The sequence below is a fragment of the Onychostruthus taczanowskii genome, unplaced genomic scaffold (genome assembly GCF_017590055.1).
Source record: "Onychostruthus taczanowskii isolate IOZ18803 unplaced genomic scaffold, ASM1759005v1 scaffold25, whole genome shotgun sequence".
Classification (NCBI taxonomy): Eukaryota; Metazoa; Chordata; class Aves; order Passeriformes; family Passeridae; genus Onychostruthus; species Onychostruthus taczanowskii.
The window spans coordinates 2,306,019-2,328,352 of NW_024499796.1; the positions used below are offsets into that span (position 1 = coordinate 2,306,019).

The 22,334-nt window shown below is 53.7% G+C and overlaps 1 protein-coding gene across 1 annotated transcript in view; it reads left to right on the forward strand.

The window, feature by feature from the left end:
* The window catches only part of LOC121336981 (collagen alpha-1(I) chain-like), a 79,992-nt gene that overhangs the window by 10,093 nt on the left and 47,565 nt on the right, over nt 1–22,334 (forward strand). The window contains exon 2 of the mRNA XM_041406693.1: nt 21,917–22,064. Coding sequence (XP_041262627.1) covers nt 21,917–22,064 — 148 coding nt within the window. The remainder of the gene's footprint in view (nt 1–21,916; nt 22,065–22,334) is intronic.

Consider the following 22,334-nt stretch of genomic DNA (forward strand, 5'->3'; position numbering starts at 1 on the left):
CAGCTCCCCCCTGTCGAGGGCAAGGAGCCAAGTGATACCAGAACGGGCAAAGCAGGCAGGGCTGACACACTCCAGGAGCTCCCAGGGCACGGAGACAGCTCCACATTTATCCAGTTTGTGGGAATTGCAGCTCCCAGTGCAGCATTTCACCCTGACAAAGAAGGGAAGGAGCAGGGGGGGAAGAGGCTGAATCCAAAGCAGCTCTCCAGGGCATGGCAGGGATACAGGAAGGAGCATCCCAGGCTGTCCCAGCGTGTGGGGCTGCTCTGCCTCCTCCTTCCAGCTCAGGGACCCCCATCCCTTGCAGCTTCCTGCCTCTCCTGAGCCAGACATGTGCAAACGTGACCGGGAATCCACCCGGGATGGCTTTTCCTCCCCCAGGCTGGTATTTCCTCCCGGCTGCCTCTCCCCCTGCACGGCCCCTGCTCCAGGAGCCCAGGCAGGCACCGCTGGTGACCCTGACCCCCGGCTGTCCCCCCTCCCCTGCTGCACAACGGGGAGCATCTGGCAGGCACGTGCTGCCCAGAGCCTCCCAGGCTCCTTTTTGGGGTGTGCTCCCTCTCCAACCGCGGTGTGGTGGTGGGGACACCCCTCAAAGGGAGCCCCCAAGGACAGGGGTGGCCCCAGCATCGCTCCTGGGGAAAAGGTTCCTCCAGCAGGAGGGTCTGGGGGCTGTGCTGGAAGTTGGAGTGTCACAGGGTGAGGAGTGATCCAGGATGGCTCCAGCCTGATCCCCTCTTGGCTCCTGTGCGCTCCTGGCTTCCAGGAGTGCTTTTTTGGGGAATATTTGGAAGGGGAACCGTTCTGGTTCTGGTGAATCCCTCCCTGATGCCTGCAGCAGCCGGGATGTTCCCTGGGCTGGGCTGCAGACCAGCAGGAGGACGCATGGCATGGTCTTCTCCTGACCATGCAGGAAGGGGAAAACAGCCTTGTCCTCCTTTTCCTCCTGTTCCATGGGTGACCCTGGGTGTCAGGGAGGATTCCTCCATCCAGAGAGCCAAGAGGTCCCTGAGATGTTTGGCATGGCCAGGGGCAGGGGTGGCACAGAGGGCAGGGGAGGATGGATCACAAGCTCAGCAGCTCCTGGGAGCTGGGCCACGGGCGCCACAGAGGGCAGGGGAGGATGGATCACAAGCTCAGCAGCTCCTGGGAGCTGGGAAGGGTCTCCCTGGGGCTGTTCCCTGCCCAGAGCTCCCCTGGAGGTGTCTCTGGGGAGGAAGGTGATGAGGATGGGGCGCTGCAGCTGTGAACTGCCCACCTGGCCTGAGCGTGGTGCTGCAGCCAGGGAGGGGGTCTGGGCATGGCCACAGCCTGGTCTTGGAATGAATGAGGAGATGGAAGCTTCCATCAGCGCTGGTGTGTGGTGGATGGACACTGGCATCCTCCCGAGCATGGACAGGGGCTGGATGATTTTTCCAGATCATAAGCTCCTGGCTTAAAAAATCCCCAAAAACCAACCAACCAAACAAAAGAACAACAACAAAAAAAAGCCCCCACAAATAAACAAAACAAAAAGTCCCCAAAAATAAACAAAAAAACCCACCAAAAAACCACAAAAAATCAACCAAACAAAAAAAGAAAACAAAAAAAAAACCAACAACAAAAAGAAAAAAAAATTTAAAAACCCAACAAAAAACCCCCAAAACAACTCCCCCACAAAAAAAACCTGTAAAGATCCCTACCCCCCCACCAAAAAAAAAAAAAACCCAAACAAGTTTTAAAAGAATAAATAATAAAAAATTGCCTCTGAATTTTTTGTGTCCAGTTTTTGTACTTGAACCATGAGCAGTCAGGTTTCCCATGATTTTCTCCACGGCTGTGAGGCTCAGGAAGTTTAATTAACAAGAGGTTTAGGGCTGTTAATGAGCCCAGCAGCTGGAGCATTAAGTCTTTGTGTGCATCAGCAAGCGGGGAGTGCTCCCAAAAGAAGCACCAAGGCCCTGGGCCCACTCTGAGGGCTCCGTGGTTCTTATCCTGAACTGGGCTTGGATTTCCAGTCCAGAGGATCCTGCCCATGTTGGAGAAAATCCTAAATTAAATCTCCTCCCCAGCACTTCTGGTTTCTCCTCCCCAGCAAGGTGTGTGAGCAGCAGGACAGGGAGAGGGCATGGCTGGGAATTCACCCTGGGGTGACCTCCTGCTGCTAATTAAAGCAACTCTTGTGCTGTTGGTTTTAATTTGCTGTGTTTATTTTCCCCCTTGCAGAAGCAGGTTGTGAACATGACTCTGCTGCAGTTGGGTAGGGATTGGATCAATGTTGACCCAAGGAAGGATTTTCAGGGAATCCTGGAAAGATTTGGGTGGGAAGGGAACTTAAATCCCATCCAGTGCCCCCCCTGCCATGGCAGGGACACCTCCCACTGTCCCAGGCTGCTCCAAGCCCCATCCAACCTGGCCTTGGGCACTGCCAGGGATCCAGGGGCAGCCACAGCTGCTCTGGGCACCCTGTGCCAGGGCCTGCCCACCCTCCCAGGGAACAATTCCTAATTCCCAATATCCCATCCATCCCTGCCCTCTGGCAGTGGAAGCCATTCCCTGTGTCCTGTCCCTCCATGCCTTGTCCCCAGTCCCTCTCCAGCTCTCCTGCAAGGGCCTCTTCAGGCCCTGCAAGGGGCTCTGAGCTCTCCCTGGAGCCTTCTCCTCTCCAGGTGAGCACCCCCAGCTCTCCCAGCCTGGCTCCAGCCCTGGAGCGTCTCTGTGGCCTCCTCTGGATCTCTCCAGCAGCTCCAGCTCCTCCCTGTGCTGGGGACCCCAGAGGGGATTCCTTGTGCTAGATGGGGTCTCATGAGAGGGGAACAATCACCTCCTTTACTGCTCTGCCTGCCCTGATGCTGGTTTCTTTTTATTTATTTATCCTTCCACCCCTGCTCTCTGAAGGCCGTGGGACACGTGGGGCTGCTCCCCTCGCTCCTGTGCCCAGCTGATTTCCAAGGAGCTGCTGACAATCCAAATTAACATTTGCTCCCCACCTGGGACCCTTTACTGGCCCTGGGCTCCCTCCTGGCTGTGGCTGTGCCTCAGGAGTGGGGACAGAGCTGCTGTGACCTGTGGAGGAGCCCTGGGCAGGGCAGCACCTGAGGGCACACACAGAGCTCCCTGACAGGGGAACAATTCCCAAACCTGGCTGTGGGGCACACACAGAGCTCCCTGACAGGAGAACAATCCCCAAACCTGGCTGTGGGGCACACACAGCTCCCTGAGCTGGGAACAATTCCTGCACCCAAACCTGCCTGTGGGGCATACACAGCTCCCTGAGCTGGGAACAATTCCTGCACCCAAACCTGCCTATGGGGCACACACACAGCTCCCTGAGCTGGGAACAATTCCCAAACCTGGCTGTGGGGCACACACAGCTCCCTGAGCTGGGAACAATTCCCAAACCTGGCTGTGGGGTGTCTCTTCCCCAGGCTCAGCCCCCAGCTCTGCACCCAGCCGATGTGAGAACATGAACCCTGCTCCTTTCCACAGCACACAGTTAGTTGTCTTTTCCCATTGAATCTCCCTGAATGTGTTTTTGTTTCATTTTTCTACTCCTTCCAGGCTTTTACTGGAATTCCCACAGGCCTGAGCGGGTTGGGGATTCTGATTGGAAACAGAATAGGGCTGGAAGTAGCCGAGATAAATGGGCTGATAAAGCAGCCAGAGCCTGGCTGGTGTGGGACTGTGCTCACCCCCTTCTGCCTGCTCAAGGGGGCTCCAGGCAGCCAGGAATTGCTGCTTCTCAAGGAAGGGAAGGGGCTGGAGCCCCAGGAGAGGCTGAGGGAGCTGGGAAGGGGCTCAGCCTGGAGCAAAGGAGGCTCAGGGGGGACCTTGTGGCTCTGCACAGCTCCTGACAGGAGGGGACAGCCGGGGGGGTCGGGCTGTGCTCCCAGGGATCAGGGACAGGAGGAGAGGGAACAGCTCAGGCTGGGCCAGGGCAGGCTCAGGGTGGGCACCGGCAAGAATTTCCCCATGGAAAACATTGGAAGGGGCTATCCAGGGAGGTCTGGAGTCCCCATTGCTGGATGTGGCACTTGGGGACCTGGGTCAGTGGTGGCCTTGGCAGTGCTGTGGAACAGCTGGGCTCGGTGGCTTTTCCAGCCTGAACAATTCCATGGTTCCACATTTGCTGCTGCTTTACAACTCTGCCCATAGCAGAGAGCTGGCTGCCAGGAATGACCCCAGCATGGAGATGGATGTTTCTCTGCTTGGATAAATGAGTGGATTTTGCTCAGGTCCCATCTAGAAGTGGGTTAAGCCTGGAGGAGAGCAGGTGGATTTTTCTGAAGCCTTCCCATCAACAGTTGTCATCTCCAAGACATCCCACCCTGCTGGCTCTGAGCAGGGGGCAGGAACCAGGAGATCACTGATGGCTGATGTGTTTAAAACCATGCCCTGAATTCCTCATGGTTGGAGCTCCTTCTGCAGTGGGGCAGAGCAAAACCTCCCCTGCAGCTCCTGAGGATCTCCCACACCCCAGCTGGGGTTTGTGATCCACAGTTTCACAGGATTCACAGAATCACTGGGTTGGAAGAGACCTTCAAGATCATCGAGTCCAACCCAGCCTCAACACCTCAACTCAGCCCTGGCACCCAGTGCCACATCCAGGCTTTGTTAAACACACCCAGGGATGGGGACTCCACCACCTCCCTGGGCAGCCATTCCAGAACTTTGCTGCCAAACACCATCACAAGGGGCTCCCTGGTCCTGACCCAAGACTGGAAATCCCATTTCCTTCCCTGTGGTTTTCCCTGTGGGAATAAATCACACAGACTCCATTTTTTTTTTTTTTTCATGTTGGAAAAAGCCCATTCTTTATTCACAGAACTCCTTTTCATACAGTTTTACAGACCTTGTGTGTGACTCCCATTGGTCAGGAGCTTTCTTGCCAATTACTTTATTGGTCAGTAACAAGTTGTTAATCTGTATTCATTGGTCACTCAAACCCTCGGTGTGTACGTGCAGGAAAAGTTGTTTGTGAGAGATGGTTTCCATTTTTCTATCTGACAGTATAAAACCAGTTTATACAGGTGCAAGTAGTTTTTTACCCAGGAATAGATTGTTATGCTAATGAACTGCTCACACCAGGATTGCTTTCACATGGGAATATGCACAGTGACAAGGCCAGCCACTGATTTTAGGAGAGCAGGCTTGATTTTCTGAACCCTTTCTTTATGATTTTTCTACCTTACTGCAACATTTCCCTAGAAAAGAAACTGCTTCTTGGTCTTTCTAGGACAAGAGGAAACGGTGTCAGGTTGTACTACGGCAGGTTCGGATTGGAAATGAGGAAACATTCCTTCAGGGGAAGGGTTCTCAAGCCCAGGCTGCCAAGGGCAATGGTGGAGTCCCATCCCTGGAGGGATTTAGAAGCCCTGTGGCACCTGGGGACATGGTCAGTGGTGGCCCTGGCAGAGCTGGGGGATGGTTGGACTCAGGAGGGCTGGGCAGGCTCTTGAAATGCAGGAATCAAATAATTTATGGGGAAGAGGTGTTTGAGCTGCCCACATCCTGCAGCAGTGCCTGGCTGTGGCAGAGAGGAACAGCCCCATGGCTTTGCAGGTGTGTGATTCAACCCTGTTCTGTCAGATTTTACAGTGAATTAATTCAATATTTAGAGCTGAGTTGATCCCTTGGAGTCTTTCTTTTACTGCAGGTTTGATGGGAACAGCAGAGCAGTTCAAGCCAGCTCCACTTTTCACATTACTTTTCTTTCTTTGCTTCACTTCCAAACCAGGAAAAAAGCAGCAAAGCCATTCCTTCACGTGGTCCTGCTGCTCCCAGAGCACTGGAGTGTGCTGGGAAGGCTGGAACACTGCTCCAGCCCAGCAGGAGAGCTGCTGCTGCAATCTCCAGGACATTTAATCTGATGACTGCAAAACAAACCCAGCCCGGTGGGTTTGGAGGAGCCCTGCTCGCTGCTGGCTGGATAAATCCTGCAGGAATTGCTGGAGCTGGACAGGAAAGTGAGGGTTTGTGCCCTCAGGAAATGCAGGTGTGGAGCAGGAGCAGCCATCCCGCGGCGTCTGCAGCACTGCAGGCTCTCGGGGAGCTTTGTAGAGTGGTTCATTTCTTAGGGAGATTTTGGGGATATTTTAGGGATATTTTTCTCAAAAAGGAGAAAAAGAGAAGGTCTCTCCTTCTCTGAGGAGCTGAGCTGTGCAGCAGCAGGGGCTTGTCCACATCCAAGAGCTCCCATGTGAGAGGTGCAGAGGGATTTTGGGGATTTATATCCAGTGGGATCTCAGTCTTCCACCCTCTCCTTCCTTGGGGCTATGCTCGCTGCAAATTCACTGCTGTCACCTGCTCTGGTGCTTGTGCCTGCACCTCACACCTGTCCTGGGGACAGCTGGGCTTCCCTGGCACGTTCCTGGTGGGAAGAATGGTGGAGCCCAAGGTTAGGAAATAGGGGGTGCCTTTCCAAGCTGTGGATCCTGCACATTGCCACCGGTTCTCCCTGGAGCTGGTTCCACAGGGATGGGCAGGTCCCCTGTTTGTCTGCTGGTCCCACAGGGATGTTGGGGAGCCCTGGAGGTGTCACCTCCCCTGCAGCTCCTCCAGGCTGTGCCAGAGCTGATGGCTCCAGCAGATTGCCCTGCCCAGCCCTGATCCAGCAGCTTTTCCCTCCTGACCAGAGACAGGAGCCAGGGAACAGCTGGGGCAGTTTGGGCACCATAATATAAAAAATGACATTGAGTTGTTAGAGAGGGCTCAGAGGAACAAGGGAAGGGTCTGGAGGGGCCCGTGTGGAGCAGCTGAGGACTCTGAGATTGTTCAGCTGGAGCAGAGTGAGGGCAGAGCTCCCCGGGGCTGCAGCTCCTCCCGAGGGGCAGCTCCCATCTCTGCTCGGGGACAGGGACAGGAGCCAGGGCACGGCTGGGGCTGGGCCAGGGCAGCTCAGGCTGGAGCTCAGGGCAAGGTTCTTCCCCCAGAGGGTGCTGGCACTGCCCAGGCTCCCCAGGGAATGGGCACGGCCCCGAGGCTGCCAGAGCTCCAGGAGCCTTTGGACAGCGCTGCCAGGGATGCCCAGGGTGGCATCCAGGGCTGGGCAGCTCGCAGAGCCTTTGGGACACCCAGGATCCATGGAAAACCCCCTGATCTCCGTGGCATGGCTCTCTCCCTTCCTGGCACCGAGAGGCAAAGCCAGGTGCCCAGGAGTGCTTTTCACCAGCTGGGAATGTTTTATTGTCTTGGAAAGAGAAACCTTGAAACCTTCCACCAGGAGCAGGATTTCTCTCACTGGATAGAGGATATGGCTTAAAAAATAATTCCTGGCACTGTGGGGGGACAATGTGAAATACTATTTTGGTTTAGGAAATCCTTCTTTTCCAGTCAGGATGGCTAATTCATGCATTTAGGTTTTCTCATCTTTTTAAGCATTCCAAGGTGGGTTATAGGTGATGTCCTGGTTTTTTCCAGCCCATGTGTGTCCATAAAGGTGGGAATTCCAGGGGTCCTCTTCACTGCTCCAAAGCTTTTTCTTCTGGAGGTGGCTTGAACATGAGGTGGAATGGAGATGCAGCAAAATGTTGGCTGCATTGTCAGACATGAGAGAATCCAGAGGATTCTGAGGCACTGGAACAGAAGATGTGGAATAGAAGAATATAGAGGAATTAGAGAAAATAAAAGAATATAGAAGAATTAGAGAAAATAAAATAATATAGAGGAATTAGAGAAAATAGAGGAATTCTCTGCTTGGGGGTGTTCCTCAGGCTGGCTGCTTCCAGGTAAAGGAGCAGGGAACTGAGGGAGGGTGGGCTCAGGAGTCTGGAGCTCAGTGGACTTGGTGGAGGCTGAAGCAGGGCTGGTGAAACTGGGTCTGATCAGGTGGAAAATTTCCAATCAGGGAGTGAAACTTCAGCCTGTTAAAACTGTTGGGTTTCCTGGGGTTTGTGAAAAGAAAAAAAAAAAAAAAAAAAAAAAAAAAAAAAAAACCCAACGTGGTTTACTGGGGGAGGGAGGAAATGTCCTGTCATTTCCAGGGGTTCAAAATAACACTGAATTTTCACTTTCAAACAGTTTCAGTTAATTAAAGTGAAGTTGCACTGAATAAAAGAAAACAAGAATGAGGCAGTTCATCCACAGAGGTGAAACCTTTCATTTCTGGGCTGACTCAAACTGACTCACTTTCCTTTTTTTTTTTTACTCTAATATAGGGAAAGTGTTCTGTTTGACACATGATTTCTCTCCAGCAATTCCCTTTAACCCTGAGAGCTCCCCCACATCCCAAATCCATCCTTTCCTCAGTCTGGGCTGCTCAGGGAAGTGATGAATCACTAACAAATGTTTTCCCCTGCTCAAAGGCAGAGGGAGGAATGAAGAGCAGATTTTATAGATATTTTTTTTGCAAGGCAGAGACATCTCTGCTGTTCAAACAAGACTTGTCAGCCCTGTCTGGGGCTCTCCCCAAATCCACCCAATTCCCTGCAGAGGCAGCAGGATGAGGGAGCCTGTCTGACCTGGGCCCTTCTCAGCTTCACTTGTGATAATAATCCTCAAAAACTGCAGTTTTGAGGGGAAAAAATAGATTTTCCTCTGGGTTCTACTGCATTAAAAAAAAACCAAAAAAACTCTGGGAAATTCTTTAGTTTAGTGAAGAAATAGAGAGAAAGGAAGATTGGTTTGAGCTGGGAAAGCATTATTGCTGGTGGCATGCTCTGATGCAGCCTTTGAAGCAGAAAATACAGGAATGGCCACGAGCCAGGCCTTGGATAGGAAGTTTTTCAGGGGGAACACGAGGATTTTGAACCCTGGAGAGGAAAAAGGGATGTAGGAGTCCACATCCAGCAAGAGGATTTTGCATAAAGGTTGTCCCATGCTCTCCTGCTGAGCGTGTCCTCTGCGGGATCTCATCCACACTGGAAGTTGCTGGAAGCTTCTTCAGCCCCATCCATGCTCATCCTCACCCAAGTTTCCAGCTGTGGAGCCTCCCAGGATCTGCCCAGGGAGCTCCAGAGGGTTCAACCCCTCCTGGGGCTTGGCAAAGTGATGCCTCCAGCTCCATTTTTGGGCTTTGGCAGCTTCTCTGCACATGAATAAAATCCTGCTTTATGTTTATTTGCCTCCTGAGCTCTGGTTCCAGCTTTGTGGGCTCGACCCGAGCTGGTGAAAGGAGTTTACAAGTGGAAATCTTTTGGTTGGGGCTCTCAGTGACTCCCACACCTGGGGAAGCAGCAGCTCCTGGCTTGGAGCAGCTCCTCAGGGATCTGAAGGCTCCCAGGCACCCAGAGATAATTTGGATGTAAAAATACCAGTGGTGGGGGAGAGGTGGGAGGTGATGAGCTCTGTCAGAGGAGCCTGGAGGAGCATTTGGGAGTTGAGTCAAGGTTGAAACCGCAACAATTCAATCGTTTGTACAGAAACCTGGCAGCCGCCGGCATGGAGTGAATCACAAATGTGCACATGTTTTGCCTGGGGTGAAAATCTGAGCTCTGCTTGGCTGTGAAATGGCAGCTTGTTAGGCTGGGGAACACTCATTTTTAGTTTATTTTTTTATTCTTGGGAGCTGTGTTGAAGGGAGCAGGAGGGGAAGGCCGGGGCTGGTGCTGCTGCCCTGCTCTGCCCCAGGCTGTGCTGGTTTGAACAGCCAGGTGTCTGCCAGGGAAGGCAGGAGCCTCCCCTGAAATGGAAAATGTAACCCCCCTCCCTGTGAATTATAATTTTGAAATTAAGAGGCTCTCAGGTGAAGATATGGGAGCAGGAATAACAGCTCTTTACTAGGAAAATTTTAAAAAATACAAATGCAGTAGTATAAACAGCAACAACAAAAATCCATTGACAGAGTCAGGACATGCCCTGCCCCCCTGTGTGTCAGGGTGGTGGCACAGTCCCATCCCATGGGGGCTCAGCCCTCCTGCAGTGCCAGCTGTGGTTCTGCTGGAGCAGGGATCCTGCACAAGGCTGGAGTTCTCCTCTGAAGCTCCAGGGCTGCTGGAGGAAATTCCCTCTGGGAATGCAGGGCAGGAGAAAGCTGCTCCTCTGGGAATGCAGTGGGCAAAGGCTGCTGGGCTGTTCCAGGCTCAGATTGTATCCAGGTAGGAATGCTTGGCTCCTGCCCTGGGCGGAGCATCTCCCATGGGATGCTGGAATTTGATCAGCCATGCAGGGACACTCAGTGGCCATGAACAGCAGAGATCTCCTGGAGGGAGGATTGGCTGTGGGAGAGATAAGGAAAAAACTGCCCAGTGCACAGAGGAGAACTGCCCCAGCTCTGACAGATGTTAATTGAACACACACTTACCCCAGCACAGCTGGGATGAGGTTCTGCTGCCTCCTCCTCTCACTGCTACTCTGTTCCTGCCCATCCCTCAGGGAAAATGATGCCCAGGAGCCAAATGCAACCTCCAGACACTGACCCAGGTGCAGAATTTTAATACCAGGCCCTTGGAACAGCAGCTCCTGAAGCCAAGGAAGCAGGACTGGGTCACTGTGAGGCACTGGAGGCTGCGCTGCCCTGCAGTCAAAACTCTGCCTTAATGAAGTTCACTGCTGCTAGTTTGGGGTGAGAATTGGTCCCACTGGAGTGACAGGAGCAGGGGAGGCACCTGTAGGTGCAAAGCTCAGCTCAGGCAGGTCCAGCTCCCCCATGGGCTCCCAGGAGCAGTCTGTCTGTCCCCTGTCTGGAGCAGTGTCTGTCTGTCCCCTGTCCCTCAGCACAGGGCCTTGGTCCTCCTCAGGGAGTGTCATTGTCCCCAAAGTGGAGATTGCAGCATGAAGTGGCTGCATTTTAGGTAACATCAACCCTGCACTGACCTGTGTCCATTTAAAGGGACAGTTGTCCTGGCTGAAGGGACGGTGTCCTGAGTTGGGATGGGCTCACACAGAGCTGCAGTGGGGACAGCCCTGGAACAAACCCCACACTCCTGAGAGGATTGGGCAGGAGTTGCCTTTTCCTGCCAGCCCTTGGGACCTGGAGTGTCCCACAAGCTCCCCTGAGCTCCCATCACTGCTGGGCAGGCAGCAGACTGTGCCCAGGGGCCCAGGCATGGCTGGGCACTGGCTGTGTGCCCGCTGGCACGGCACAGGAGCTGTCCTGGGCAGCTCACACCCAGCCCTGTGTCCCCTGCACGTCCCCTGCCTTTTGGCCCCAAGCTCTTTCCCCAGTACCAGCTCAGGGAAGGGCAGGGCTGGGTGCACCCACCTTTGTCAAATTTGCCCTCTGCTTTTGGGCCCACAGATCACCATACAGTGATATTTTCCAGGTTTTCTCTGCAGGCTGGCAAGGCAGGAAAGCCAAGTTGAAATGTGAAATTCTGCCCCCTGAGGTGTTTCTGGATCTCCCATCACCAGCACTGGGGTCCTGCTCACCGCAGGGTTTGTTGTTAAATCCCCTCAGTTTGCTTCTCTGACCTCAAATCTCCCCTAAACCCATGAGTTTGTCTAAGCAGACCCAAGTGGGAATTTGGCAGCTCTGTGCTGGGTGCAGGCTGTGTGATGGGGCTGGGGGCACGAGGCCAAGGGCACAGGAAATTCCAGGTGGGATTTCTGCCCGTGCTCCAGCTTCTCCTGCCAGGATGTGATAACTCAGTGTTCCCTCAGCCAGGGGAGCTGAGCCAGACCTTCCCGGGGCATTCTCTGCTTTCTGCCTGGCTGAGGTCACCAGCTCTCATCAAGCTGGAAGATGGAGCTGTCTGACTCCCTCGCCTGCCCTCGGGCAATTTGTCTCCCGGGCCACTGCAGGGAGGTGGATAACACCTGTTTGTCATGAATCCACTGAGAGAGAGGGCTGGGATTGCCAGGCTGGATGGCAGGGATGTGATCAGGATATCTCTGGCTCATCTGGAGCTTGCTCTGAGCCTCTGTGGCTCAGCTGAGCCAGATCTGATGGGTTAGGGAATCAGCCAGGTGAGGGAACATACACTCTGCTTTTGTGGCTGCCAAGAATAAAAAAGCAGCCAGTTTAGAATCCCAGGATCATTTAGGTTGGACAAGGCTTCCACAATCATTGAGTCCAAGCTGTGACCAATCCCCAGAGCACTCAGTGCCACCTCCAGTTGTTCCTTGGACACCTCCAGCCACTCCAAACCTCCCTGGGCAGCCCCATCTGATGTTTAACAACACCCTTTCCATGGAGAAATTCCTGCTGGTGCCCATCCTGAGCCTGCCCTGGCCCAGCCTGAGCCGTTCCCTCTCCTCCTGTCCCTGTTCCCTGGAGCACAGCCTGACCCCCCCGGCTGTCCCCTCCTGTCAGGAGCTGTGCAGAGCCACAAGGTCCCCCCGAGCCTCCTTTTCTCCAGGCTGAGCCCCTTCCCAGCTCCCTCAGCCTCTCTGGGGCTCCAGCCCCTTCCCAGCTCCGTTCCCTGCCCTGGACACGCTCCAGCCCCTCAGGGTCCCCCTTGCAGTCAGGGGCCCAAACAGATCCAATTTGGTCAATGCAAGGCCTGGATTTTGGGGTTGCTGGAGTTAAAAGCTGCAGCATTGATTGCTCTGCTGGGTGTCAGAAATCCCTTCTTGGCACACACAATTCACCCACAATCCTGCAGGAATGGAAACCTGGGAGAGACCCTGGATCAGCAGGATGAGCCCCTGCATGGGCAGAGCTGCTGGAGCAGGGCGGGTTGGGAGGCAGCATCCCTTTGGATATTGCACAAATTCCATTGTGTCCACCTGTCATTTCTCCCTGGAGTGTACCTGAGGCTTCTTTTATACCACATTTCCCCTGGTCCCTCCAGCTGTGACCAGCCTTGGAGTGAAGCTGCTCTTGCCTTGTCTGTGTCCAGCCCAGCCCATCTCCAGTGTTTGAGCACAACGTTCCTGAAGGCTGTGAAGCTCCAAAGGGCCTTCCACTGCTTCCCTGGGGCTGCTTTGCCACGGGGTTGGGATGCTTTGATTCTGTTGGTGTGCAGAAGCACCCCCAAAACTCCCAGGAATTGTCTGGATGTGAAAGACTCCAAGGTCAGGACCACCAGGAGGTCCCTCCAGCCCCCAGCGTGGCTCCAGCAGCAGGAGAGGAGAGGAGAAGAGCAGGAACAGAGCAAATCTTTCCTGCTGGCTCCTCCCAGCTCCCTGCAGGCCGAGGATTTGCTGATCCAAAGGCAAAGTTTGCACCATCAGGAAGTGCAGCTCAAGTCCCTCCTGTCCTGGGAAGCCCTGGAGGATATTCCTGCAAGGGATCCCTGGGCACACAGAGCTTCCTTCTCTTCCTCTTGAGCTTTCCTGACGTTTTGTGGAGCCTCAGACTCCTCCTAAGGCAGGCTGGGATGTGTTTGTACAGCCTGAGCCATGTGTTGAGGATCAGCACAAGGGGCTGTAGCCCCTCTGCCATCAGCTGTGGGAAGGGAAGCAGCTGGAAGGGTTTGATGTAACTCCCAACTCCCCTTTCTTCACCAAAACCCAGCAGGATCAGCAAAATCAACACCAGAAACTACAACAGGTAGAGGTGAGTGAGGCAGAAAGATTTCCAGCAGGAAATGCAGTGAAAGGGTTCTGGAATGAAGCTACAAATTGATGGGAAATATTGACTTTTGGGATACCCTGGTCCTCTTCTTCTCCTTTCCCAGCTGATCTCCATGAGTGTTTCTCCAGCCTAACCTGCCATTGTCGCAGAGAAGTTATTTTAAAGCCTGGCAGGGGCTCAGTCTGGAATGTTATTTCAGCAGGGTTAAAAGTGTCCTGAGTGAGCAGGGAAATGCTGGGGCTGGTGTTATCTGCTGCTGCAGACACATGTCTGTGAGAGATTACAGCCTGAGAAAATTCAAATAAATACATCCAGGGAGCCCGTCCTGGGAATTCCTCTCATTTCAGCCAGCACAGGCGGGCTGCATCCCAAAGCCCTCCTGCTCCTGGTGCTGAGTGGGTTCCTTTGGTGTGTCAGAGGAGACTGGGGGACTGCAGATAAACCTGTCATCCCTGGAGATGTGCCAGGCAGGTATGAATCAGTGCTGGAAGGCAGCCAGGGAGGGTGGCACCTGTGCCAAGAGCCATCTGTCACCTGACAACACACACACCTTGGCTCAGCATCGCTGCTCCTCCTGTTTGCCTGGCCTCAACACATGGCTCAGGCTGTACAAACACATCCCAGCCTGCCTTAGGAGGAGTCTGAGGCTCCACAAAACGTCAGGAAAGCTCAAGAGGAAGAGAAGGAAGCTCTGTGTGCCCAGGGATCCCTTGCAGGAATATCCTCCAGGGCTTCCCAGGACAGGAGGGACTTGAGCTGCACTTCCTGATGGTGCAAACTTTGCCTTTGGATCAGCAAATCCTCGGCCTGCAGGGAGCTGGGAGGAGCCAGCAGGAAAGATTTGCTCTGTTCCTGCTCTTCTCCTCTCCTCTCCTGCTGTTGGAGCCAGCTCTGTTGGCTGGGGGCTGGAGGGACCTCCTGGTGGTCCTGACCTTGGAGTCTTTCACATCCAGACAATTCCTAGGAGTTTTGGGGTGTGTGCACCCCAACATCCATGTGCTCTCCAGGAGGAGAGGGAGCAGCCTCAGGCTGGGCCAGGGGAGGCTCAGGGTGGACAACAGCAGGAATTTCTGCATGGAAAACGTTGCTAAAGATCAGAAGGGGCTGCCCAGGGAGGTTTGGAGTCCCCATCCCTGGAGGTGGCACTGCATGCTCTGGGCTGGGGACGAGGTGGGGACCAGGCACAACTCAGACTCGATGATCCTGGAAGTCTTTTCCAACCTAAATGATTCTGGGATTCAGTGATCAGAATGAGATCATGCTGAAAATCAGGGCTACAATCCCTGGCTGGGTGCTCTTCCCAGCCTGGGCTGTCCAGCTCTCCCAGAGCAGCTTTTTGGGATTGTCCCTTCACGGCTCTGGTGTTTATTTCTGTTTGTCTTCCAAGCCTATGAAACATGAGGTTTGGTTTTATAAAACCACAGAGAGGGAGGCTCTTGGAAAGCTGGTGCTGGAAACAAGTCCCTGGAGTGGGAGAAACTGGAGAATTTGCTGTTAATTACTTTGACAATGGAGCAATAAAGAGAAGTTTATTTACCAGATACAGAGAGGGCCAATGTTTATGGCACTTGTCCCCACTCAGTGTCACACAAATTTTATTGGGAAGTTTTTATTTTTTTTTAAAAAGAATCCCACAGAATCCGCTGGATAGGCATTGTACACCTATCCAGTACTGTTGTACACTATTCCAGTGCTGACTCCCTGTAATTCAGTAATTAATTTAATTGCTGTGAGGCCAACTTGAACAGGTTGAGGAGCAGTTGTGTGGGGATTTAAATGAAAACCATGTAAAAATGCCCCTCCAGCTAAAACTTTTAAGCTCTGAATGTGGACAAAAGATCATTTCCATGGTGTTTGATTTGAGATAAGCAAGGGTTTGAGCTCAGCCCAGGAGCTGTCAGTGCTCCAGGAGGGCAGGAGGTGAATGCACAGAGCAGGGGAAGGAGGATCTGGAGGGGAAATGAGAGCAGGGGATGGAAGATGCACCAAGGTGTGAGTGTGGCCTTGGGGGGTGAGGGCTGGCCAAGGCTGGGGTGACACCAGAGCATCTCCCCAGGGACCAGGAGCTCTGGGTGGGGTTAACTCACGGAGTTGTTAGGAAGGAGATGGCTGAGGAGCTCTGAAAGGTCTGGGGGGTTGGATGAAGTGACCTTTGAAGGTCCCTTCCAACCCAACTATGTCATGATTCTGTGATCTCTCAGCACATCTAGGAAAAATTGAAAATGCCTTCTTTTTTTGGTTTCCTATTAAAAAGCCCCCAAACCAAGCTAGGCCACCAAACCCTGCAGAGCAGCTGGTCCTTGTGGCCTCCCCCCAGCCCTTCCCTCCTTCAGAGGAGTCTCCTTGCTCAGCTTCCAGGATATCCATTTGCTCCATGCCCCAAACCCTTCCCCTGGCCCCACTAGGGCAGCACACAACCTCTCACAGCTCTCCCCCTCACTTAATGGGATGAGATTTTTATGCTGGCTCCCGGCTTGGAGAGCTGGGATTTGCCCTGAGCAGGATAAAGCTGAAGACTGAGCTGCCCCCTCCACCCTCCTGTGCCCACCCTGTGGCTTCAGCAGCTCTGAAACTCTTCCCTGCTCCCAAAGCTCCCTTCCTTTCCTGCCACTTGCCCTACCTTCCCCAGCTTATCCTTACTGGGGGTCATCCCTCCTTGCAGCAGCCCTTGCTCCTGCCCAGCCTTTGTCCCCAGAAGCCCCCTCCCCGCAGAGCCCCCCGTGCTGGGCGGGCACAAAGGAGCGGCAGCACAGCTGCGGCTCCGGGTAATGAGCTCCAGGAGAACCTGTGCTCCCCTTTTCCTGTCCAGACAATGCGTGCAGCCGAGCTCTTTCTTCCGAGAAGGTTTCTCTGCCCTGGAATTCGCTGTCCTCTCCGTGGGTGGGTGGCTGCATTCACTCTTCCATAATGGACCCGGTGTCCTCCGTGGGAAATGCCCTTGTTCCTTTTCTTCCTGCCTTGGCTCTGTCCCCTCTGGACTTGCAGCCACGGGGTCAGACCCAAATTATCCCTGCTCTCCGGAGCAGGGAGGAGGAGGTTCAAATCCTGTTGCATAAGCAGCCCTGGGAGCTGAGAGCGCTGCAGCTCAAAGCTCACCTCGGGTGCCTTCTGGAGTGCCCTTGGAAAGGGATGCTTGGTTGGGGAGGGAAATGGGAGCAGCAGGGAAGGGATGTGGCACTGGCAGGGACACAGGAGGCTGCTGTGGGCACTGTCACGAGAAATTCTGGGATGGAAGGAGAAGCAGGAAGAGCTGCCTACAAAAAACTCCATGTCAAGTGTGGTGGCAGCTCTCTGGTCAGAGAGAGACGAAAGCTAGATAAGCTGCATCAAGGGAAATATAGGTTGGATATTAGGAACAAGTTTTCTACAGAAAGGGGGATAAAGTTCTGGAATGGCTGCCCAGGGAGGGGGTGGAGTCACCATCCCTGGGTGTGTTTAACAAAGCCTGGATGTGGCACTGGGTGCCAGGGTTTAGTTGAGGGGTTGGACTCAGTGATCTTGAAGATCTCTTCCAACCCAGGGATTCTGTGATTGTATTTTCCCAGAATCCGCCTGGGAAGCTACAGGGAGCTGGAGATAAACAATGATAGCCAATTATTAAAAACAACCTGCAGATGGTGTTTCTCTAGCTGTTTTCCTAAGACATTCCTTTCCATAAGGTTGTTTAGAAATGGGATTCCTGTTAATTAGCCAGCCAGGTGAAATGTATTGATGAAAAGACCAATCAGGACCACCTGTAGCAAACTAAGCTATAAAAGAGGAGAGGATGAAATAAATGGGGCTCTTATGCCACATAGCCTTCTGAATGCCCTGGGAGTCTGTGTCATTCATGACTCAGCAGTGACAGTCAAGGTGTCCTTGAGCTTGTCCAGCCAACATGCAGAGCCACCAGGGAGTTCTAAACAAGTGGGAAGTTGCCATTTTTTTTCCAGAGAAGGTCAGGTCTTTTTTTTTTTTTTCAGAGAAGGTAACCTCCAACATCTTCCCCTGGCTGTGGGATGTCCGTGGAGGTGGAGCAGCACTGGAGTGTCAGGGGGGCTGTGCTGGTTTGGATGCTAGGTGCTGGTGTCACTGTGTGAGGCCCAGCATGGAGGCCTGGTTTTCCATCACCTAATGCAGGGAACCTTCCTGGTTAAGTGCTGGGGCTGTGATGTCCCAGCCTCTCTGATGGAGTTTGGAGTGATCCTAAGCAGAGTCCTGGCAGGACATTTCCATCAGGCCCTCAGGAGTTAGAGGGAGGAAAGGCCCATTAGGTCATGGGCTCCATTCCCCAGCCAGGGCTGTCCCCTGGGCTTGTCCCCAGGGCTTGGCTAGCCCTGTTATTTCAGGTTCCAACCAGTGCCACCTCCAGGGGAAATGACTCAGCCTGACAGACCCTGCTAGGAGCTCTCCCAGGCCCCAATTTTTGGCTGTTTGATACAATTTTCCTTCATTTCCCTCTTTTGGGAAGAAAGTAAATCTCAGTGGAAGTTTCTCACATTGAAGCAAGCCAAAAGAGAATATGGGTGGTCACTTTTCTGTGTCTGCAGCTGGGGGTGCCCCTCAGGGAACACTGGGATGGGATGGGATGGTGGAGAGTCACCATTGAAACCCTTCTGATTCCTGAGAGCACCAATGCCTTTAATGACCCCAACCAGCCTCACCTGGGACCCCCAGCTCATCCCAGCAGCCCCATTTAAGCTCAGCCCTGTGCCCCCAGCCCTGGCCTGAGCTCTGGTGGGGGTTTTGGCCTCCTGGATGGGCTATGGACCTTCCCTGGGTGGAATTTCTCTCCTTGTCCTTTTTCTTTCTGTCCCATCTGTACCCTTGGATGGAGTTCACACCTCACTGCAGCCTGGTTTCCACACCAGCTTCTGCCTGTGCCTCCCCTTCCCATGACTGTGCTCCAGGAGGGATCTGTGCCTGACCCCTGATTGCCTGTGGAGCATCTCCCCAGGGGCCGGCACTGCCTGGGCTGCTCCCCTTGGAATCTGTGCCTGTTATCGAGGCCCTGCCTGGCCTGGGGTGCCCCAGCTCCCCACAGCAGCTCCTGGGAGCAGCTGCTCCCTCCCAGCTTCCCTGCCCAACTGCCCCTGCCCGAGTCTGACACTGGCATGCCTGGGAACATTCCTGAGCTGCTGTTAGGAGCAGGTTGGGTTTGGCAGCTGCAGCTGAACTCCAGGAATCTCCTTCCCAGTGCAGGAACAGCCGTTCTGGAGGCGTTTGGGCAGAGGTTGAATAGCAGAGGTGTTGAGTTGGGGTGCTGGATGTGCTCTGTGGGCAGTGGGAAGGACAAGGAGAGCCCAAGGTGAGCACAGCTGGGCTGTGAGCTCGGTTTGGGGGTCCAGGATGGAGGTGGGAGGGTGCTGGGGGTGGAGGATGCTCAGCAGGAGTAGAAAGAGTGTTTGTGAGCAGAGCTGCTCCCTGAAGGAAGAGCTGCTCCTCTGGAAGGAGAAGGGAAGCCTGGCTGTGGGGATAAAGCAACTTGGCCCTGGGAATGCTGAAAACTCCAGAGAAAGTGTTATTTTTGTAAAGGAAACGGAGAATGCCCGTAGCAGAGGTACAGCCTGGGCTGCTCCTGCCTCTGGCTGCTGCAGCAACTGCACTCAGCAGCCTCACATGCCCTGCCTGGGATTAGTGTGCTCCCAGGAAGGTGTGACCCTGCTCTCCGGGCTGGTGACAGCCCCTGCAGCTGGGAATTCCTTCCTAGGAAATCTGTCCTTGGGAAGCAGCCTCTCTGCTCCCAGAGCTCAAGGCAAAGGGAGACAATCAACCTGTTTGCAAATGTCCAGCAAATCCGTGGTGTTCTCGTAGTAACCACAAACCCAGCTGTGCCAGGAGGGAGAGGTGGTCCTTGGTTAACCCTGGGGAGAAGCAGCAAGGAAAGGCTTTGGTGTTGGGGCTGGCTGAGCCCTGAATGCAGCATCCTGAACAACCTCATTGTGCAGCAGCTCCTGCCCCAGAACTGTGGGGCAATGAGCTGCAGAGTGCAGGAACCTACTCTTGGAATTCTGTTACAGCTTGGGTTGGAAGGGACCTTAAAAACCATCCCATCCCACCCCTGCCGTGGAAGGGACACATCCCACTGTCCCAAGCTGCTCCAAGCCCTGTCCAGCCTGGCCTTGAGCACTGCCAGGGATCCAGGGGCAGCCACAGCTGCTCTGGGCACCCTGTGCCAGTGTTTAACCAGCCTCACTGTAAAAAAACTTCTTGCCTCAAATCTAAATCGATCTTTTAGTTTAAAACCACTCCCCCTCTGTTCCCTGCCATCAGAGCCTAAGCAGGGAGTGGTGCCCTGCCCAGGGAATATTCCCTGTGTGTTCATTCCAGGGCTGTTCTGATGCCTCAGGTTTTAGCATTTCTATTTTTCAGATTCTGTGCTGCTTTAGTGTGTGGGTCTGGGGTTCACATGAGGGGATGGTGAGCTCTGCACAGAGCAGGGAGACAAAACAATTCCTGCTCCAGCTGGGGACCAAGGACAAATGATCCAAATCTCAGGCCCAAGAGCACAAACACCGTGGGCTGAAGAGAGAAAAACAAGCAGGATGGGACTGCATGGGCTAAAGCTGGAATTGGACAATGAACTGCAATCTGCAAATGGAGCAGAGCTGATCCCAGGGAGAGACCCCGAGGGCGCTCGTGCATTTTGGGACCATTTTGGTTCATCTTGGGTGCAGCCCTGGCTGGGCTCTTGTGCTGCCCAAGGTGGATCCATGGAGGAGATCCTTTTAATAAATCCCTGCTTTATTCTTTAGCTCTTTCTAGTCTGTTCTAGGGCAGCCTGCACAAGGCATCAGTTCCCCGTCAGCAGATGTGGGAATCTCATCCCTGGCAGGATCCAGTGAGCTCTCAGTGCCTGTGATCTCCCAGACCCTGGTGGGGGCTGCAGCCCTGGAGATGTTACTGTGCAGGTCCTGGTGCATCCATTGGTGCCAGCAGTGAGGGAACCACTCCCAAAATTGCTTGGGACTGAGAGGGACAAACATTCCTGATAATTTCCCCTCTGTGAGCTCTTTGGTCTTGGATTAATTCCTGTGCTGTGCTGATAAACTCTGCTGGCTCTGCCTCTGGGGTTTTTGGCTGGTCAGGGCAACCCTGCGCCCTCTGGCTTGGTCCCAGTTTTTTGGTGTTCTTGTTGCCAAAAGCTGCTGTACCTTCATTTTGCAGAACTTTATGTTGCCTGGAAACCAGTGGATGCTGTGCCCATGTGGGGAGCTGGGGAAATCCCAGGTGAAGTCACAACTCCCCACAAACAGCCTCATCTCCTCCTTTCCTTCCCCTCTTTCCCATCACAGGGCTCTTTTCCATGAAGAATCTTCCAAGGAGGTGGTGTCAGGAATGACACACAAGTGTCTGGAGCAGATCAAAGCTGCTTTCTGCTTGATTGATTTGTTATTTTGCCTCTCTGGCTGTGGATATCTCCTGGCAGGTCGCAGCGTGCCCGGGGCTGTTCGTCTGCCCTCAAATCAATCTCGCACCTCATCCACAGCGGGAATTCCAGGGAGTGAAGGGGCTGGATGCTTCCCAAGCCATGGCAGATGCTCATGCAGATGGTGCTGGCACAATTCCCACTGACAAGTCATCGAGTGGGATTGTCCAGACCCTCCCAGGAAAGGGACTGTGGGGTCTGGAGTGATCCTGCAGGGCTGGACCAGGGGTGCTGATCTGAGCTTGCCCCTTGTCCCTGCTCCTTGCTGGTGGCAGGGTTGTTGCCACACTGGAGGGATCTGGTTTTAGATGCCTGAGGTCTGCAAGTCTTTTTGCTAATGGAGAGGAAGAAGAAACTTTGAGGTTTAAAACACATTTTTCCTCAGGTATTCCTGTAGCTCAAAGATTCTTCAGTTAAAGGTGAACTTGGGAAGAGAAAGTGTTCACCAAGGGAGTGAAAAGCTTCTCATGGTGATGCCAGACAGCCCAGGGCAGGGGCTCTCCCCCATTCAAACCATCTCAGAAGTTCACAGCACATTCTGAGAGTGGATCCTTCCCGGGAATTCCCACTGGAATTCCTGACCCTGTGATTGGGCTGAACCCCACTTTGGGCAGAGAGGGGTGTCCCTATCCTCTGGTCAGGACATGCTGAGGGACACAGCGACTTCTTCCCACTCTTTGGTCCAATTCTTTATTTAGAGCATCAACAAGGAAGTTTGGGAAAGGATGAGGAGGATTCCTGTACCCAGCTGCTCCAGGACTTGTGGTTTGGGGCATTTGTGTCCCAGGCCCTGCTTTACAGCCCTGAGCATCCCAACTCTGTGGTTGTGAAGGTACCACCACAGCTGGGGAAGGAATGGCCCTTCCTACCTTTGGGACAGTGGCCTCCAAACTCATATTGTGATTCAAAAATCTCACCTGGCTGTTTGTGAAGTTGTCTGAATGGTTTTTGTGGTCCGAGTCTGCTGAATTTTTGCACTGAGTTTTAATTTTCCCAAATTGACACTCTTCTTCCTGCAGGTTTTGTCTGTTGTCCAATTTGTCTGTTCTTCTCTTGCTGGAGAATAAAGAGCAGAGCCCTGTAGTGGAGGTTTCTGAGCCTACTGAGCATCTCTCTCTTCTCCCCCAACACAGATGAGGTGAACCTGCTGGACAAAATCACTCTCCATGCCCAGGACCTCAGCAATGTTTCCTTTGGCTACGACCACAGCAAGTGCAGGATCCTGGAGATCGGGCAGTATGCGACCCTCAACATCCCCACCAGGCAGGCCTTTGGGGACAGGTAACCTCCCTTCAGGGGTGGGAAAGGGGTCATGGGGCTCAAAAATCATCTAATGCGCGGCTATTGGTCTGAGGAGCTCCTTGGAGAGCCCATTCCATGGTGACTTGGAAATAACTCAGCCCTTCTGTGCCCTGAGCTCAGGGCTTCCTTCATTTCTTACACTGTGGAGCAGTGTGTCCTGTCCTAAGAAGTGCCCAAGGCCAGGCTGGATGGGGCATGGAGCAGCCTGGGCAGTGGAAGGTGTCCCCCCATGGCAGGTGGTGGGATGAG